The sequence below is a fragment of the Cetorhinus maximus genome, chromosome 23 (genome assembly GCF_964194155.1).
Source record: "Cetorhinus maximus chromosome 23, sCetMax3.hap1.1, whole genome shotgun sequence".
NCBI classification, from domain to species: domain Eukaryota; kingdom Metazoa; phylum Chordata; class Chondrichthyes; order Lamniformes; family Cetorhinidae; genus Cetorhinus; species Cetorhinus maximus.
The window spans coordinates 25580089-25598855 of record NC_135901.1 but is presented as its reverse complement, the minus strand read 5'-3'; the positions used below and the strand labels follow the sequence as shown (position 1 = coordinate 25598855).

Sequence of the window (18767 nt, the reverse complement as noted above, 5' to 3'; positions counted from 1 at the left end):
AGCAAGTTCCAACTGCTACCTTCTGTAACATGTGATAATTGTTGTTAGTTAAACCTGACAATGAGTAAGTCTGTGACAGATGAATTATAGGAATTACCAGTTGTTTATAGCATCTTATTTATTCTTTCATGGGATGTGGGCATTGTTGGCAAGGCCAGCAATTATTGTGCATCCCTAATTGCCCTTTGAACTGAGTGGCTTGCTAGGCCATTTCAGAGGGCAGTTGAAATTCAGCCACATTGCTGGGGGTCCAGGATGGCAGATTTCCTTCCCTAAAGAACATGAGTAATGGGTTTTTATGACAATTGTTGATAGTTTCATGGTCACCAATACCGAGACTAATTTTCAATTCCAGATTTGATTAATTGAATTTCAGTTCCAGCTGCAGTAATGGGATTTTAATCAGTGTCTCCAAAGAATTGCCTGGGCATTGGGAAAATTCCCATGACATTACAACTACACCACCAAGTCCACTTGGGAAATAACATTGTCAGTCCTCTCTGACGATCTTGTGCAGCTGAGCCAGTGCAGATAGAAGGACTTGTTCTGCAAGATAGAGTCTGTCTGAGAGTGACTGGAATATTCTTCTTTCAAAGTGCAGTGAGACTCAATTACTAATAGAGTAGTGAATCTGTATAAATGTAACTCAGATAGACACAGCTTGTTAGAACAGACCTGGGGAGAAGGAAGATATGAACTAACCACTGGACTTTCTGTTCTCCGGCTTTGGGAAAAAGGTGGCTACTTCTGTATATTCAAAACTACTAATAAAGTCTTTAAAGATAATTTGTTGTTTTGAGCTAAATCATTTGGTAGTATTAAAGTCAATGAGTGGGATCGACTGTAGCTTCAGTCACCAGCTTAAGGACAGGAGGAGAGAGAATCTAGACAGGGGAAAACAATTAGTAGGTGATCAGACAGTGAATCTGGAATGATGAGCAGAGAGGTAGAAGAGTCTCTGGCACAGAGAATTATAGATTTGGGGGAATGAAAGGAGAAAGAATATTCCACAGAAACTAAAATTGTCTGTTCTGAGTTTCTATCCTGTACTTACAGTGATGACTTTTGTAAACTCCTTTTACAGAGGATTAGGAGGAGAGGATTTGCAGACAAAGAAAGTCAGACAATCTCAGCAATACTTTAATGGACACATACACACACACACACAAACACACACACACACGTGTTCCAGTGCACTGATTGAAAATAGTTTTAACCAGTTACAGGACATGAAAAAAAAATCACACCATTCACATTGGGGAGAAACCGTACACATGTTCTGTGTGTGGACCATCCAATCTGGAGAGATGAAAGGAGACCCGAGCCATGGAGAAACCGTGGAAATGTGGGGACTGTGGGAAGGTTTCAGTAATCCGTTGGAGCTGGAAACTCATTGGTGCAGTCACACCAGGGAGAGACCGTTCAGCTGCTCTGTGTGCAGGAATGGATGCACTCAGTCATCCAGCCTGCTGAGGCAGCAGCAAGCTCGAATGGAGTTGGAGTCCAGTGTCATTGCTGTTGTCAATCACATCCAACAGCAATTCACCTTCATATAGAGCTTTTGGCATAGTAAAACATCTCAAGGAGGGTTATCAAATGAAATTTGGCACAAAGCTGCAGTAGAGAAGTGAAGGTTGATGGCCAAAAACGTGGTCAATAAAGAACATCTTAAGAAGGAGAGAGAGTCAGAGATGTTTAAGGAAGGAATTACACAGCTCAGAGACTTAGGCAGCTGAAAGCGTGTCCACCAATGGTACAGCAAACAAAATATGGGATGTGAAAGGGGCCAGAAATAGGAGAGGTCAGATATCCTAGAGAGCTGTGGGGCTGGAGGAGATTGTAAAGGTAGGGAGATGTGAGGCCATACAGGGATTTAAAATAAGGGTAATGATTTTAAAATTGAGGCACTGCTTGCCCAGGAGCCAATGTCGGTCAGTGAGCACCGGGGTGATAGGTGAATGGGGTTTGGCCTTCGTAGCGCACGGGCCACAGGGATTTTGTTGACCTGAAGTTGAGTGGGGGTGGGGGGTGGGTGGTTGGGGCAGCTAGAAGTGCATTGGAATGGTTGGGTGCAGAGGTAACAAAGACACAGATGAGGTTTTAAGCAGATGAACAGAAGCGGGGCGGAGTCAGGCGACATTATGGAGGTGGAAATAGGTTGTATTTATGATGACACAAATATGTGGTCGGTAGTTACTCTCGGTGTCAAATATGAATCAAGGCTGTGAAAAGCCTGGTTTAGTCTCAGGCAGTTGCCAGGGAGAAGGATGGAGTCAGTAGCTTGAGAATGAATTCAGAACAGGGACCATAAACAATGGCTTTGGTCTCACTAACATTTAATTGGAGGAAATTTCTGCAAATTCAGTACAGGATGTGGGCTAAACAGTCTGATAATTTAACAACAGTGGAGAAATCGAGAGAGGTGGTAGTGTTTTCAGCATAGATGTGAAATCTAACAGTGTTTTCAGATGTTGTCCTGGAGGGGAAGCATGTAGGCATGAAATAGGTGGGAACAACGATAGATCCTCAGGGACACCAAAGGTAACTGTGTTGGAACCAGACTAGAAATGTTGCAGTTGATCCTCTGGCTGAGAGTTGATAGATAAGCAAGGAACCAGGAGAGAGCAGTCCCACCCAGCTGGACAGCAGTGAAGAGGTGCTGCAAGAGGATTGTGTGGTAAAAGACTGTAGCCAGGTCGAGAAGCACCAGGAGGGACAGTTTACTCTCATCACAGTTACATGGGGTATGTTTTGTGATTTTGATAAGTGCTGTTTCAGGGCTGTAATAGGGGAAGAAATCTGCTGGGAAGGATTGAAACATTGAGCTCCAGGAAAATGGACACAGACTTGGGAAGTGACAAAATGTTCTTAGACTTTGGAGAGGAAAGGGAGGTTAGGGATGGGACAATAGTTTGCAAGGACCAGTGGGGTGAAGGGGTTGTGTTTTGAGGAGAAGGCAATGACAGCAGAATTAAAGGAAAATGGGACAACACCTAGAGAGAGAGAACTATTAACAATATCAGGCAACATGGGGAGATTGGGTGGTCAGTGGCTTAGTGAGAATAAGATTCAGGAGGTGGGACTCATGGACAAGAGGAGCACTGAGAGGGCCAGAGGGGATCTGGGAGAAAACCTATGCAGGTTCCTGGCTCAGGCTCAGGGTGGGTTGGGGGGGGGGGGGAGGGGGGGGTGGAAAGTGGGGGAAAGGGGGCTGGGGGGGGGGGTGGAATTTTGAGGCAATTTGGCCCAGTGGGCTAGTGAAAGGGAGGGAAGCAGCAGAGGCTTCTCAATTTCTCAATCTTAGTGACAAAGAAGCTCCATGAGCTCCTCGCAGTGGTTGTTGGAGGTGGGGATGGAGGAGACAGGCGAGAGGGAGAGCCCTTCAAAAGGAATTAACTTGTGACAGAGATATTCAAAAGACTCGACACACTGTGTGTTCAACACAAAGTTAATTTATTTGACTTTTTTCCAGAATATTAGCTCCCATAACTGTGATGAAGTTTATTAACATCAGCAGAAACAAACCCAATGAGCATGATTCAGTCCTGGGTGTGGCTAAATCAAATCACGGGACTTACTGGTGAAGTCGCTGGTGACTCAGCAGGTTGGATGACTGAGTGAATCCCTTCCCACAATCAGAGCAGGTGAATGGCCTCTCTTCAGTGTGAACCCGCTGGTGTCTAAGGAGGTTGGATGACTGAGTGAATCCCTTCCCACACATGGAGCAGGTGAACATTCTCTCCCCAGTGTGAACTTGCTGGTGTGTCAGCAGAGTGGATGACCGAGTGAATCCCTTCCCACACTCGGAGCAGGTGTACGGTCTCTCCCCAGTGTGACTGCGCTTGTGTGCAATGAGAGTAGGTGATGTCTTGAACCCAGTCCCACAGTGAGAACATCTGAACGGTCTCTCATCAGTGTGAACACGTTGATGGCGAATCAGTTCCCCGGAACTTTTAAAGCACTTCTCGCAATCTGGGCATTTGAAAGGTCTCTCGTCAGTGTGAACTTGCTGGTGTGTCAGCAGGTTGGTTGAATTAAAGAATCCCTTCCCACACTGTGAGCAGGTGAATGGCCTCTCCCCAGTGTGAGTGCGCTGATGTGTTTCCAGCTCAGATGGGAAATTGAATCCCTTCCCACAGTCCCCACATTTCCACGGTTTCTCCCCAGTGTGACAGCATTTATGTTTCGACAGACCAGATGATTGGCTGAAGCCTCGCCCACAAACAGAACACGTGTACAGTTTCTCTCTGCTGTGAACAGTGCTTTCTCTTTCCATCTTCAAAATCTGATGATGTTCAGGTTACGATAAATTGGGCGACTCCATCATATCCTGATGTGATATTTGCTTCAGTTTCCTGACTGCAAGACCTCCCCTTCTAATTCCCTTTGAATTGAATTTAAAACAGGAAAAAGCGAGTTAGAGAAAACCCAGAAAAACACAAAAGCAGATTGTGAAATTTAACTGAATGAACCTGATAATTTGTGGGACTGACACTTGGGAAAAGTGACCATGAAAGTTGCTGGATTGTCGTAAAAACCCAACTGGTTCACTCATGTCCTTCAGGGAAAGGAACCTGCCACCCAGTCTGGACCTACACAAGACTCTGGCCACGATGGAAGGGGAGAGAGAGAGAGAGAGAATAAGAGATGCAGGGATTGGAGAGGGATTTTATGTATCAATTGCTTGACCATAACTCTGACAAAATCTCCTGAACCGCTAACCTCCACCATCTAGAAGGACCAGGGTAGCAGGTATATGTGAACACCATCTCTTCAAGTTCCTCTCCAAGTCACACACCACCCCGACTTGTCTGACTTCCAGTACTGGGTGAACAGAATTTTTTTTCCATATAAAGACTAGGAATCCTGAAGCCAGTCCCCACTACAAACTCCATTTCCTAGCCACTGACTACATCTCTCTCCCTGGAAACTGTCTGAGGTTAACACAGACTGTTCAAAACTTTAGTGTAATAATTCACCCCAAGATGAGCTTACAACCACATATGTACATCGTCACCAAGACTATCTATTTCCGACTCAGTAACATTACCCAACTTCACCCTAGTCTCATCTCAACTGCTGCTGAAATTCATTCCTCCGTCACCTCTAGAATCGTCAATTATCTTAATGCACTTGCAGCATTCAACCTCCCTGTAATGTTGAGGTCACCTAAAACTCTGCTGCCCGTGTGTTCGCTCACATCAAGTCAAATTCACCCATCACCTCTGTGCTCGCTGACCGACAAAGTTTCCTGGTTCAGTAACATTAACATTTTAAATTTCTCATCCTTATTTTCAAATTCCTCCATGGTCCCTCCCTATCTCTGAAATCTGCTCCATTCTCATGATCCTCTGAGATCGCTGCACTCCACTAATTCTGACATCCTGAGCATTCCTGATTTTAACTGTTTCACCTTTGGCGGTTGCGCCTTCAGCTTTCAGACCATAAGCTCTGGAATTTCCTCCCTAAACCTCCCCACCTCTCTACCTCACTTTCCTCCTTTAAGATGCTCATTAAAACCTATTTGACCCAACCTTTAGTCATCTGTTCTAATATCTCCTTCTGTGGCTCGGTGTCAAATGTTGCTTTGTAACATTTCTGTGAAATGCCTTGGAACATTTAATTGTTAAAGGTGCAATATAAATACAGTTTTATGTTGTTGATTTGGGCATATATCACTTTTCCTTCATCATCACTGGGTGAATAACCTGCAACTCCTTATCTTACAGCATTGTGGGAGCACCTTCACCACACGGACTGCCGTGGTTTAAGAAGGTCATACATTATCTTCTCCACAGGTAACTGGGGATGACAATATATATCACTGGTCTTGTTAGTGATGCCCAAATCCCAAGAATAAATGTTTAAAATATATATGTGTAAATAGATTAAAGGCATCTGAAGAAATACTTGTCCCAAAAACAATATCCTTTTACGTTGTATGAACAATGTTCATTTTATCTCTCCTAGAATCTACCTCCTTCAACAATTTTACCTTGGAAATTGCTGGGCATGACTGTGTTCCAAAGTAAAAGGAGGTTACAAAAGTCATAATGTTCAGTCGAGGTTAGAAGTTCAGTAGAGATGAACATTTCTGTTGGTTTAAGTTTGCTGTGTATAAATCCTCCCCTTCTAACTCCCTGTAAAAGGAGTTTTTAAAATCCATCATTGTCAGTCCAGGATAGAAATTAACAACATTCTCTCCTCCTGCTTTCTGGTCCAGGATTACTTAAGCAGGGACATGTGTGCATTAGAAGTAGTTCAGAGAGAGTTCACTCGGCTGATTCCTGGGATTAGGGTGTTTATTTTATGAGGAGGGGTTGATCGGGTTGGGACTATACTCATTGGAGTTTAGAAGAATGAGGGGTGATCTTATTGAAACGTAAGATTCTGAGGGTGCTTGACAGGTTGGATGCCGAAAGGATGTTTCCCCTGGTAGGAGAATCATACAAAAAAAAAGATAAAATCATATAAATATAAGGGGTCTCCAATTTAAGACTGATTGTTTGGGCATTTATTGCCCATTCCTAACTGCCCTTTTTCAGAGGGCATTTAAGAGTCAACCACATTGCTGTGGGTCTGGAGTCACATGTAGGCCAGACCAGGTAAGGACGGCAATTGTCTTCCCTAAATGACACTCATGAACCAGGTGACAATGGTTTGATTGTCATCATCAAACTTTTAATCCCCAGATTTTTGTTGAATTCAAATTTTACCATCTGCTGTGGTGGGATTCGGTACCCTCAGTATTACCCTGGGTCTCTGGAATACTAGCCCAGTGACAATACTACTATGCCACCGCCTCCCCTATCACGTCAGCCACGATCTTATTGAATTTCCAAGCATGCTCGATGGGCAGAATGGCCTTTCCGTGCTTCTAATTCTGATATACTTATTATTGCATTCTTCAGATGGTCGCGCATGCGCCCTGCAGCACATTGCCCCTCAAAAGATGGTGGACGTTCACCCGGGCCCATCACCAGCTCCAACTCCTGTTTGCAGAGTGGGAATAAAATCATTGAGGCGATATTTTTTCTCTCCTGGTCACCGGGACCCTGAAGCCTCGCCCATTACGTTACGTCACCGAGATGGCCGCGCATGCGCCCCGCTCCCCGCCGCCCACCCCAATCACCTCTCTGCTATTGTGTAACTTCCTGAGCCTCTAATAATGGTTCACCTAGGCCTGTTCCCTGGAAAAAAGCCCCGGGGCTGTAAACACGGGACCTGCAGACCCTAATTCTGGCCTTGAGGCTTACGTCGGGCGCTTTTGAAGCCTCCTCTCCCTTCCGTCCGCCCCGCCCGCTCTCAACCATTCCCAAAAGCCTCTGCCGTAGTCGCAGGGCTCTGATCAAAGTGGCACTGCGCATGCTCCAAATAGGTCAGCACAGCGCCTGCGCACTGGGCTCCTGTGGGGTGTCCAGAGCACATTCACATCCGCAGGGAATGTTGGGTAACAGCAGCGCCATTGGCATTCGAAATACAGAATATAAAATAATTTTGTTACCCATTTGAGATAAATTAATAAAAAGCAAATAAAAAATCTTGTGAATCTGTGTGCTGCTGTGTTAGATTTCTCAAAGTGACTTAAATCTCTGCACTCCTGTGGGAATACGCTGAGATGTTAAAGCTTTTCCCATTGGTTCCCCTCTCCCTTCTCCCCTGTAGGATTCAATCTCACGGTCACTGATTCCTCCCTCCTCACGTTTCTGTCCCTGATATTGAATTTTTTCACTGTTTTATAGAATGGTATGTCACAGATGGAAACCATTCAGCTCATCACACTTGTGCTCACTTTTTAGAAAATCTATCCAATTAATTCCTGCTGGCAGGGTCAGAACAATGTATATCTGCTGTAGTAATGCAAGGGGTGAATGGAAAAGGATTTCCAGGTGGATTCTTCTTAGACACACTCAACCATGTGGAAAGATCAGTGTACTTAGAAGATATAAAAGGTTCACTGAAATAAAAACAGAAAGTACTGGAAAAACTCAACAGGTCTGGCAGCATTATTGGAGAGAAAACAGAGTTAACATTTAGAGTCCAATATGATTCTTCTTCAGAACTGAACTGGATGGACTTTTATCATTTATTCTGACGTTAAAACTTACTCTGTTTTGTTTCTTTTATTACAACAATTTCCACTCCCTTTGCCTTTATTTCAATTACACCATTGTTAGTTAATCTCTCCCACCCTCTAACCTATCGCTGATCTTCCCTTTTATTCTACCTGACTCTTCCCATTTTCAACAGCATAAAACCCATTGTATATCTACCTCTCTTCAGTTCTGAAGAGTCATACTGTACGCGAAATATTAACTTTGTTTCTCTCTCCACAGCTGCTGCCAGACCTGCTGAGTTTTTCCAGAACCTTCTGTTTTTATTTCAGATTTCTAACATCCACATGTATATTGATTTCAAATAAGAATTAAGCACACAGACTATCTGGTAGAGTTCAATTGAATAATTCTACACGCCCCATATACCACAGTGGCATTATTAAGAAAGGGCCAAGGTAAGGGATCCCTGGCGTGATAGGGTAGATGAATTATGGAGTTACAAAGGACAGATATTAATATCCTGTAACCTCACAAATACCAATTGGCTGGGATGTTGCAGTATGAAAGAACACCACATGCTTGTCAGATGAAAGAGTCCGTGTCCAATGGACCTCTTAACGCCATACCACTGTCAAACTCCACTAGGGTTTATATGGATGAGTGTCGGTTTTATGAAGAAGGACTGTATCAGACTAGAGCTGTGATTTTGTTCCTGATAGCTGTAGTACCTTTATTAAATATAACTACAATATTTAGCCCAGAAGTCTGAGGTTATTGTGATCACAGCTCTTCAAACTGTTACTGATGGAATCTCCAACCATTCTGAAACTGTCCTTTAGTTGTAACTCCCTCAGGGAAAACCTACCTCTCTGGCAAAAAAAAAAACACAGCTTCTCCACAGCAGAAAGGAAACCACTCACCCACCACTCCAAACTTCGAACGATTTGGGATATTTCTGGTAAGTGTCCAGGACAAATTGCAATTTGTAAGGTGAAGGAGCAGCAGGAGTTAGCGAAGAGGGTAATAGTAATAACCAGGCAGACTGACTCACCAGGAAAACTGCTCCAGAGGGGATTCCATGGGATCCACCCAAAACACAATCATTGGCACCGGTACGACAGACTCCAGTTAAACCTGATTTAAAAACTTGTCAGTGCTCTGACCCTGATGTGACTGTGGTCAAAGAGGCTGCACACCACGGAAAAGACTTTCCCTCATCCCTCACATCAAGTAAGGATTCACTCATCCTACATGATGAGGTTTTCTATCACGAGGATGGCTCTAATTTTGATTTAAGTCACACCTTCATGGCTTAGAAAGGAATTAATTTAGGTTATGAATCAAATTAAGGGAGTGCTTCTCTGTTTCAAGTCCTCGATATGTTACACAATTACTCTTGGTGGCTGAGGATGCACAAGGATCTCCATTACCACCTGGACCTGTGTCTTCTCTGTGCACAAATGAATCCAGCCCTGCGAAATGTAAGGTCCCAACGGGCACATCCCATCTGAATTATGACCCGGGGAAACTTATACAGGCTCGGGACCCACAGTAAAGGAGGGGACCGGTATATCCTGGTAGTTATAGATATGTTTAGCTGGTGGATTGAAGCTTTCCTGTCTGTAAAAATGTAGTCACTATAGCTAAAATCTTGTGGGAACAGATCTTTACCAGATGGGGCTTTCTGAAAAGCCATAGAGAGTGAGAATGGTTCTCAATTCACAGCAGAAGTGATGCCAATAGCTCTGTCATCTTGTGGGTGTAGAGCAACATTCCCACATCCCCTACCACCCAGAGTCCAGTGTGATGGTCGACAGCTTTAATCACACTGGTGAAACAACACTGAAAAAATCTGTCATGGAGGGAGCTGATGATCTGGTCAAGTCCAATGACTGGGTCATTGTCTTTCCTGGTGTCTTAATAACCATTCACTCCACTCCTGTTCACTCCTCGGTCACAGCCCATTTCAGCTCATGACAGGTCACCCAATCCAGATTGTGCATCATCCCGGGTTCCCACTCCCCATGGCTACTCGACAGACGCATGACCAGTTTCTGCAGAACCTCCAATAAACCTCAGCATCCTCCTTGCTACAGGCAGTGGAGAAGTTAGCGCTGCCCATCTCAACATCTCCAGGGAGAACCAACACATATTATCTGTTCAATGGGAGATGAAGTCATGTTAAAAATATTGTTAAACAGGATCAGTCTGGGGGGTTAATTGGGAAGGTCCATATAATGTTCTAGGTTGAGAGAAACAAATCCTATATTAGCGAATTGTGAATTAGTGAAGGAACTGAGGGCATTCTGGCTAAGTTTGCAGATGATACAAAGATAGGTGGAGGGACAGGTAGTATTGAGGAGGTGGGGAGGCTGCAGAAGGATTTGGACAGATTAGGAGAATGGGCAAAGAAGTGGCAGATGGAATACAACGTGGGGAAATGTGAGGTCATGCACTTTGGTAGGAAGAATAGAGGCATAGACTATTTTCTAAATGGGGAGAGAATTCAGAAATCTGGAGTGCAAAGGGACTTGGGAGTCCTAGTCCAGGATTCTCTTAAGGTTAACTTGCAGGTTGAGTCAGTAGTTAGGAAGGCAAATGCAATGTTGGCATTTATTTCGAGAGGACTAGAATATAAAAGCAGGGATGTGCTGCTGAGGCTTTATAAGGCTCTGGTCAGACCAAATTTAAAATATTGTGAGCAATTTTGGGCCCCGTACCTCAGGAAGGATGTTCTGGCCCTGGAGAGGGTCCAGAGGAAGTTCACGAGAACGATCCCAGGAATGAAAGGCTTAACATATGAGGAACGTTTGAGGACTCTGGGTCTATACTCGATGGAGTTTAGAAGGATGAGGGGGGATTTGTTTGAAACTTACAGAACACTGAAAGGCCTGGATAGAGTGGATGTGGGGAAGATGTTTCCATTAGTAGGAGAGACTAGGACCCAAGGGCACAGCCTCAAAGTGAAGGGAAGACCTTTTGGAACAGAGATGAGGAGAAACTTCTTTAGCCAGAGAGTGGTGAATCTATGGAAGTCATTGCCACAGAAGGCTGTGGAGGCCAGGTCATTGCGTGTATTTAAGACCGAGATAGATAGGTTCTTGATTGGTAAGGGGATCAAAGGTTACGGGGCAAAGGTGGGAGAATGGGGTTGAGAAACTTATCAGCCATGATTGAATGGCGGAGCAGACCCGATGCGCCAAATGGCCTAATTTCTGCTCCTATGTCTTATGGCCTCTTATGGAATTGGAAACAAGGGAAGGAAATACAGTGTCCGTGTTACCATGGAGATCAGTGTAAACTGTACAAGATTAAAAGGTCAGATAACTAGATGGAGAATAAACACAGGGACAAGGTGTGGATGGTCATCGTGCTCCTGGACTGTGTCCAGGCTGAAGTTCTGTTCCTGCCGTATGATCCTCACACAGATTGTTCTTTCTGAGCTCCAGCCAGATGATGCTAAACACTCAGGTGGGGAAGAGAAAAATCTACAACAATATGTTTGAAGCAATGCTGATTTATTTGAATATAACCAGAATATTAAACTTCAGTTCAATTATTAACATCAGCAGAAAGAAACACGGACTTTCAGAATGAAGATGGTTCAGTCCTGGATGTGGTTAACAACAGCAGAATCCAACCCCTGCAGTCAATTCTGAACTCGCTGGTGTCTCACCAGGTGAGATGAATGAGTGAATCCTTTCCCAAACTCGGAGAAGGTGAACAACCTCACCCCAGTGTGTGTACGTTGGTGTGTTAGCAACTGGTACCTGCATTTAAAGCTCTTCTCACAGTCAGAACATTTAAAAGGTCGCTTATCTGTATGAACCATTTGGTGTGCAGTGAGGTGGGATGACCGAGAGAATACCTTCCCACAGGTGGAGCAGGTGAATGGCCTCTCTCCAGTGTGAACTCGCTGGTGGGCCAGCAGGTGGGCTGACTGAGTGAATCCCTTCCCACAGGCAGAGCAGGTGAATGGCCTCTCCCCAGTGTGAACTCTCTGGTGTGTCCGAAGATCTGATGAATTAATGAATCCCTTCCCACACATGGAGCAGGTGAACAGCCTCTCCTCAGTGTGAGTGAGTTGGTGTCTCAGAAGGTCGGATGACCGAGTGAATCCCTTCCCACGCAAGGAGCAGGGGAATGGTCTCTCCCTAGTGTTAATGTGTCACTGAGTTTCCAGCCACAATTGGTATTTGAATCCTTTCCCACAGTCCCCACATTTCCATGGTTTCTCCATGGTGATGGTATCCTTTTGTCTCTCCAACTTGGAAGATCAGCTGAAACTTCGTCCACACACAGAACACGTGTACATTTTCTCCTTGCTGTGAATGGTGTGATTCTTTTCAGGCTGTGTACCGGAACACTGGAACACTCACACTCAGGTGTGTGTGTCTCGGTGCTTTTCCGGTCACATTGATGTTTGAAATCTTTTCCCACAGACAAACATTTCTCTTTCCATGTTCAGAGACCGATGATATTCAGGCCCTGATGAATCGAGTGACTCTGTCAGATTTTGGTAATTGGTTTTCGTTTCCCATCTGTAAGTCTTCCCCTCCTAATACCCTGTAAACCAAAAAAAATTACATAGTATTACACAGGATATACAAAATAGCAACAGGCCATTTGGCCCAACTAGTCTCTGCTGGTCTTTATACTCCACAAGCTTCTCATTCCATTCCATCTACCTCAGTTCACTCTTTCACTTTAGTTTTCTATTCTTTTTTCTCTCATGTACTCATCTAGTTTCCTTCTGAAATTATCTCAGCTTTTTGCCACAACCACTTCCTGTGGTAGTGAGTTCCACTTTCTAACCACTCTGAGTAAACACATTTCTCCTATTGGATTTATCATTAACTATCTTGTATTCCTGGTCCCTAGTTTTGGATTCTCCCACATTCTCTCCAGATCTACAAGGTCCCACATGGCAGACTGGGCAGAAAAATAAAAAACTCATGGGACCCCAGAGCAAGATACAAGTTGGATCCAAAATAGGCTCAATGGCAGGAAGTGATGAATGATGGTCAATGGGTGTTTTTTTGTGATTGGAAGGCTGTTTCCAATGGGGTTTCACAGGGCTCAGTACTGGGTCCTTCATTCCTGGTTTATTTCATTCATTCAGGCTTAAATGTAGGGACATGAATAACACGTTTGCAGATGATACAAAAAATGGCTGTGTGCTTGGTAGTGAAATAGAAAGCTGGAGACTGCAGGGAGATAACAATGTACTGGTCAGGTAGGTTAGATCATAAGAGATAGGAGCAGGAGTAGGCCATTCAGCCCTTTGAGGCTGCACCACCAGTTAATAAGATCATGGCTGATCTGATTGTGGTCTTAACTCCACTTTCCTGTCTGTCCCCAATCCCATTAGCCTTTGATTCCCTTGTAGATCAAAAATCTGTTCAACTCAGCCTTGGAATATTCAATGACCCAGCCTCCACACTCTCTGCGAAAAATATTCCTCCTCATCTCCATCTTAAATAGAAGACTCCTTTACTTTTAAACAGTGTCACTTAATTCTCAGTTCCCCCACAAGAAGAAACATAACTTTTTATTTATTTATTGGGTGTGGGCATCGTTGGCTAGGCCAGCATTAATTGTCCTTGTTCACGAGTGAACCAGATGGATTTTTACCACAATCAACAATGATTTCATGGTGATCATTTGACTTTTAATTCCATTTTTATTGAATTCAAATTCCACCATCTGCCCTGGCAGGATTTGAACCCAGGTCCCCAGAGCATTACCCTTGGTTCCTGGATTGCTGGTCCAGTGACAATACTGCAATGCCATCACCTCCCCTTCTCAGTCAAGACCTCTCAGAATCCTGTATGTTTCAATAAGATCACCTCTCATTCTTCTAAACTCCAATGGATACAGGCTCAACCTTTCCTCATAAGACAACACCTTCAACCCAGGAATCAGCCGAGTGAACCTTCTCTGAACTGCTTCCAGTGCAAGTATATCCCCTCCTTAAGTAAGGAGACCAAAACTGTACACTGTAATCCAGGTGTGGTCTCACCAATGCCCTGTACAGTTGTAGCAAGACTTCCCTACCTTTGTACTCCATCCCCCTTGCAATAAAGGCCAACACTCCATTTGCCTTCCTAATCACTTGCAGTACCTGAATGCTGATGTTTTGTAACTCATGTACAAGGACACCCAGATCCCTCTATGCTGCAGCATTCTGCAGTCTCTCTCTATTTCAATTATATTCTGTTTTTTCATTCTTCCTGCCAAAGTGGACATTCTCACATTTTACCACATCATACACAATCTGCCAATTTCTTGTCTACTTACTTAATCTATCTCTATCCATTTTAAGACTCTTTGTATCCTCCTGACAACTTGCTTTCATACCTATCTTTATATCATTAGCAAATTTAGCGACAATACAATTGGTGCCTTCAGCCAAGTCATTTGTATAGATTGTAAATATGTGAGGCCCCAACTCTGATCCCTGAGGCACTCCACTAGTTGCAGTTTGCCAACCAGAAAATGACGCATTTATCCCAAATCACTGTTTCCTGTTAGTTAGCCAGTCCTCCATCCATGCTAATCTATTACCCCCAACACCATGAGGTCTTATCTCGTGCAGTAACCTTTAATGTGAGAGTTCATTGAAGGCCTTTTGGAAATCCAAACACACTACATTTACTGGTTCCCCTTTATCCACCCTGCTTATTACATCCTCAAAGAACTCAAGGCTCTTTCATCATTTTGGAGGTGAGGATGAGGGAGGCTGGGGAAAGGGAGAGCCCTTCAAAATAAACTAACATGAATTAGAGATATTAAAGAGATCCAACACACTGTGTGTTTAACAAAAAGCTGATCTGACTTTTGTCCAGAATATTAATCACTGTAACAGGGCTGGATTTCATTATCAGAAACAGACCCAAGTGGACAAATGAATTAACAGAAAAATCCAATCAGATTAGTTACTTGTGAACTCGCTGGTGTCTCAGCAGGGTGGATGAGTGAGAAAACCCCTTCTTACACACAGAGCAGGTGAATGGCTTTTCCCCAGTGTGAACTCGCTGGTGTGTCAGCAGGGTTGACGACTGAGTGAATCTCTTCCCACAGTTGCAGCAGGTGAACGGTCTCTCCCCAGTGTGAACTCGCTGGTGCTCCAGCAGGTCAGTTGACTGAGTGAATCCCTTCCCACACTTGGAACAGGTGAATGGCCTCTTCCCAGTGTGAACTCGCTGGTGTTTCAGCAGGGTGGATGAATTAGTGAATCTCTTCCCACAATTGAGGCAGGTGAATGGTCTCTCCCCAGTGTGAACTCGCTGGTGCATCAGCAGGCATGATGACCGAGTGAATCCCTTCCCACACTCCGTGCAGGTGAATGGACTCTCTCCAGTGTGAACTCATTCGTGCACGGTGAGGTCAGATAATTGCCTGAACCCAGTGCCGCAGTGAGAGCACCTGAACGGTCTCTCAAAGTGTGAACACGTTGATGACGCATCAGTTCCACGGGACTTTTATAGCACTTCCCGCAGTCTAGGCATTTAAAAGGTCTCTCAACAGTGTGAACTCGCTGGTGTGCCAACAGGTTGCATGACAGAGTGAATCCCTTCCCACACTTGGAGCAAGTGAATGGTCTCTCCCCAGTGTGACTGCGACGATGAGTTTCCAGTTCAACTGGATAATTGAATCCCTTCCCACATTCCCCACATTTCCACGGCTTCTCCCTGTTGTGACAACATTTATGTTCTGACAGGTCAGATGATTGGTTGAAGCCCCGTCCACACACAGAACAAATGTATGGTTTCTCTCCACTGTGAATGGTGCTTTTTCCTTCCATGTTCAAAATCTAATGATATAAAGGTTATGACAAATTGGGCGACTCTCTGTCAGATCCTGATATGATATTTATTTGGTGTTTCCCGAATGCAAATCCTCGCCTTCTAATTCCCTCTGAAAGTGATTTAAAATAGAAAAAAGGGAGTGAGAGAGAACCCACAAAAACACAAGATCGTGAATTGGAGCTGAATAAATCTGATAATTTGTGGGGCCGGCACTAGGAAAAACTGATCATGAAAACTGCTGGATTGTCGTAAAAACCCAACTGATTCACTAATGTCCTTCAGGAAAGGGATCCTACCACCCAGTCTAGACCTACACAAGAAACTGTCCTCTTTGGGAAGGGAGAGAGAAAGAGGGTGAGGGAGTGGCTAAGGAGAGGGATTTTAGATTTCTATAACTAAACCAGACATTTCCCACAGTCACCACACTTATACAATTTCTGCCCAGTGATTGTGCTTGAGTCTCGACTGGCTAGATGATTGGCTGAACTCTTGCCCACACACAGAACACGTGTACGAATTCTCCCTGCCGTAAATTTTGATTTTTCTTCCATGTTCAAAATTCTACGATATTCAGGTTAGGATAAATTGGGTGAATCTGTAAGAGATGTCAGACTTTCCTGGCTGCAAATCATTCTCTTCTAATCCTCCGTGAAATTGAAAAAGGAAGTGAGAGAGACCCCACAAAAACAAAAGGCAGGTTGTGAAATTGAGCTGAATGTATCTGGTAACTTGTGGGGACAGCACTAGGAAAAAGTGACCATGAAAGCTGTTTGATTCTTGTAAAAACCCAACTGGTTCACGAATGTTCTTCAGGGAAGGGAACCTGCCAGACAGTGTGGACCTGCACAAGACTCTGGCCTCTATGGGAGGACGGAGACAGGGGGAGAAGAAATAGGAAGATTTTATGTACCTTCAACCTGACCAGAACTTTGACAAAACCTCCCAAACCCTCAACCTCCACCACCTAAAAGTAAATCCTTCCCTTCTAACCCCCTGTAAAAGGAGTTTCCAAAACCCATCCCTGTCAGTCCAGGATAGAAATGCACAACATTCTCTCCTCCTGCTGACAGGGACGGGGATGACCGTGCATGCGCACTGTTGCACATTGCCCCCTGTAAAGATGGCGGCCGTTAACTCAGGCCTGTCAGGTTCAGTCCCGCGGCTGTTGCTCTACCTGGACTCAATGCGGGACTGGTAGATTCTTAATCTTGGTCCGAGGCCTCCACTGGGTGTTTATAAGGCCTCTCCGCCCAATCCGGCGCCTCCGTTACGTCCCTATAATCAGCCGTAATTCACCGGTTGCGGAGACGAAATGACCATCTCATTGCAGTTCCAGCACCCAAACTGCACGTGCGCCAGATCCAACCCGCGGTGCACATGCTCCATTCACAATCCACCACTGCGCCTGCGCCAGGGTTTCCTGCAGTGAGTATAGAGCACAGTCTGCATCGTCGAGGATGCTGGGTAAGATCCGCGCCATTGAACGATGACATTGTTGAATAGAAAATTATGATTTGTGATTGATGACGATGCAGCCATGAGGCCAAGATATAAAATTATTAAATTAATTGATACAACAAGGTGGCCTTTCCCCATAATTCTGTCCTGGGCATAATTCACAGCAGAACAAACCACTAAGGTTAAGTGTGAACTCACTGGAGTCTCAGCACCTGGGGTGAACAAGTGATTTTTTTCCCCCATATACAGAACATTTAAAACATGCCTTCCCTGTAAGAGTGTACCCATTGTGGATAAAATCCTTTGAACTGAAGTGTGAACACATGGGCAAACTGAATTAAAACTCTAATGATGACCATGAAACCATTGTTGTTTGTCATTAAAACCCATCTGGTTCACTGATATCCTTTAGGGAAGGAAATCTGCTGTCCTCACTTGGTCTGGCTTACATGTGACTACCGACCCACAGCAATGTGGTTGGCTCTTTAAAAAATGCCCTCTGAACAAGGGCAATTAGGGATGGGCAATAAATGCTGGCCTAGCACATCCGACAAACAAATAAAAAAAACACGGCTGTAGTACACGAGAAGTCTCTATCCGGTGTGACTGTGTCAGTAAATGGGATAACTGAGTGAATCCATTTCCACATTCAGCTGGTGAACGACCTATTCATGGGTGTGAATTTACCTGAGTTTCCAGTTCAGACGGTGATTTCAAACCCTCCCGGTGATAAATTCCAGATTCTCAACATTCTCCTAGTAAAAAAAATACTGCAGGTGTTGTAAATCTGAAATAAAAACAGAGAATTCTGGAAATTTCTGCAGAACTGGGATTGTCTACAGAGGGGAAATATAATTTACATTTCAGGTCTTCAACCTTTCATCAGAGCTGCACTGTGTCAGTGCACAGAGCTGAAATGTTAACCATGTTTCCCAATCTGCTGCATGGTGAGGATTTGAAGCATTTTCTGGTTTTATTTCCTGTTAAATAACTTTCTCCCAAATTGCACATTAGATTTGTTGGTGATGAACTTACATTTATTCTCGTCCATCTGAAACTGGAACCATCTTGTCTACTTTGTCACTTTTATAATCTGAAAAGCTCGATCAGGTCACCTCTCACTCTCTTTAGCAGAGAAAACATCTCTAGCTTGTTCAATCTTTCTTGATAGGCATAATGTTGTAGTTCTGGCATCGTTCCAGTACATTTGATACAAGCACAGCAGATGCAGCAACCACCTTTTCACCTCCTCAGTTCCCATGTTCCAGGGCCACAAATACATTTTCTGAGTGATACAGCAAATTATTTGTACTACTTTCAATTTAGGATCATGTATTCACTGCTCATGATGTGACCCCTTCCATACTAAGGTGACTAAATCAAGATTGGATAGATGCTTTGTGGAACATCGCCATTCAATCTTCAAGCATGTTCCTGAGCA

The 18767-nt window shown here is 44.2% G+C and overlaps 2 protein-coding genes across 3 annotated transcripts; both read right to left on the bottom strand.

Annotated features, from left to right (window-relative positions):
- Positions 1-3472: 3472 nt before the first annotated feature.
- On the bottom strand, positions 3473-4380 carry LOC144697628 (uncharacterized). Its single transcript, XM_078569660.1, has one exon. It carries the CDS (start codon positions 4274-4276, stop codon positions 3575-3577), a length of 702 nt encoding a protein of 233 aa, XP_078425786.1. The 5' UTR covers positions 4277-4380; the 3' UTR covers positions 3473-3574.
- Positions 4381-11558: 7178 nt separating this feature from the next.
- Positions 11559-17326, bottom strand: LOC144697302 (uncharacterized). Of its 2 annotated transcripts, none has more exons than XM_078569272.1 (2): positions 17043-17326; positions 11559-12623 (listed from the first exon to the last, which is right to left on the bottom strand). In XM_078569272.1, the coding sequence occupies exon 2, from the start codon at positions 12103-12105 to the stop codon at positions 11707-11709; it is 399 nt and encodes a 132-aa protein (XP_078425398.1). In that variant the 5' UTR covers positions 12106-12623; positions 17043-17326; the 3' UTR covers positions 11559-11706. The 2 variants fall into 2 exon arrangements, with proteins under 2 accessions (XP_078425398.1, XP_078425397.1); XM_078569271.1 differs by lacking the exon at positions 17043-17326 and adding an exon at positions 15000-15512.
- Between the last annotated feature and the right edge of the window lie 1441 nt (positions 17327-18767).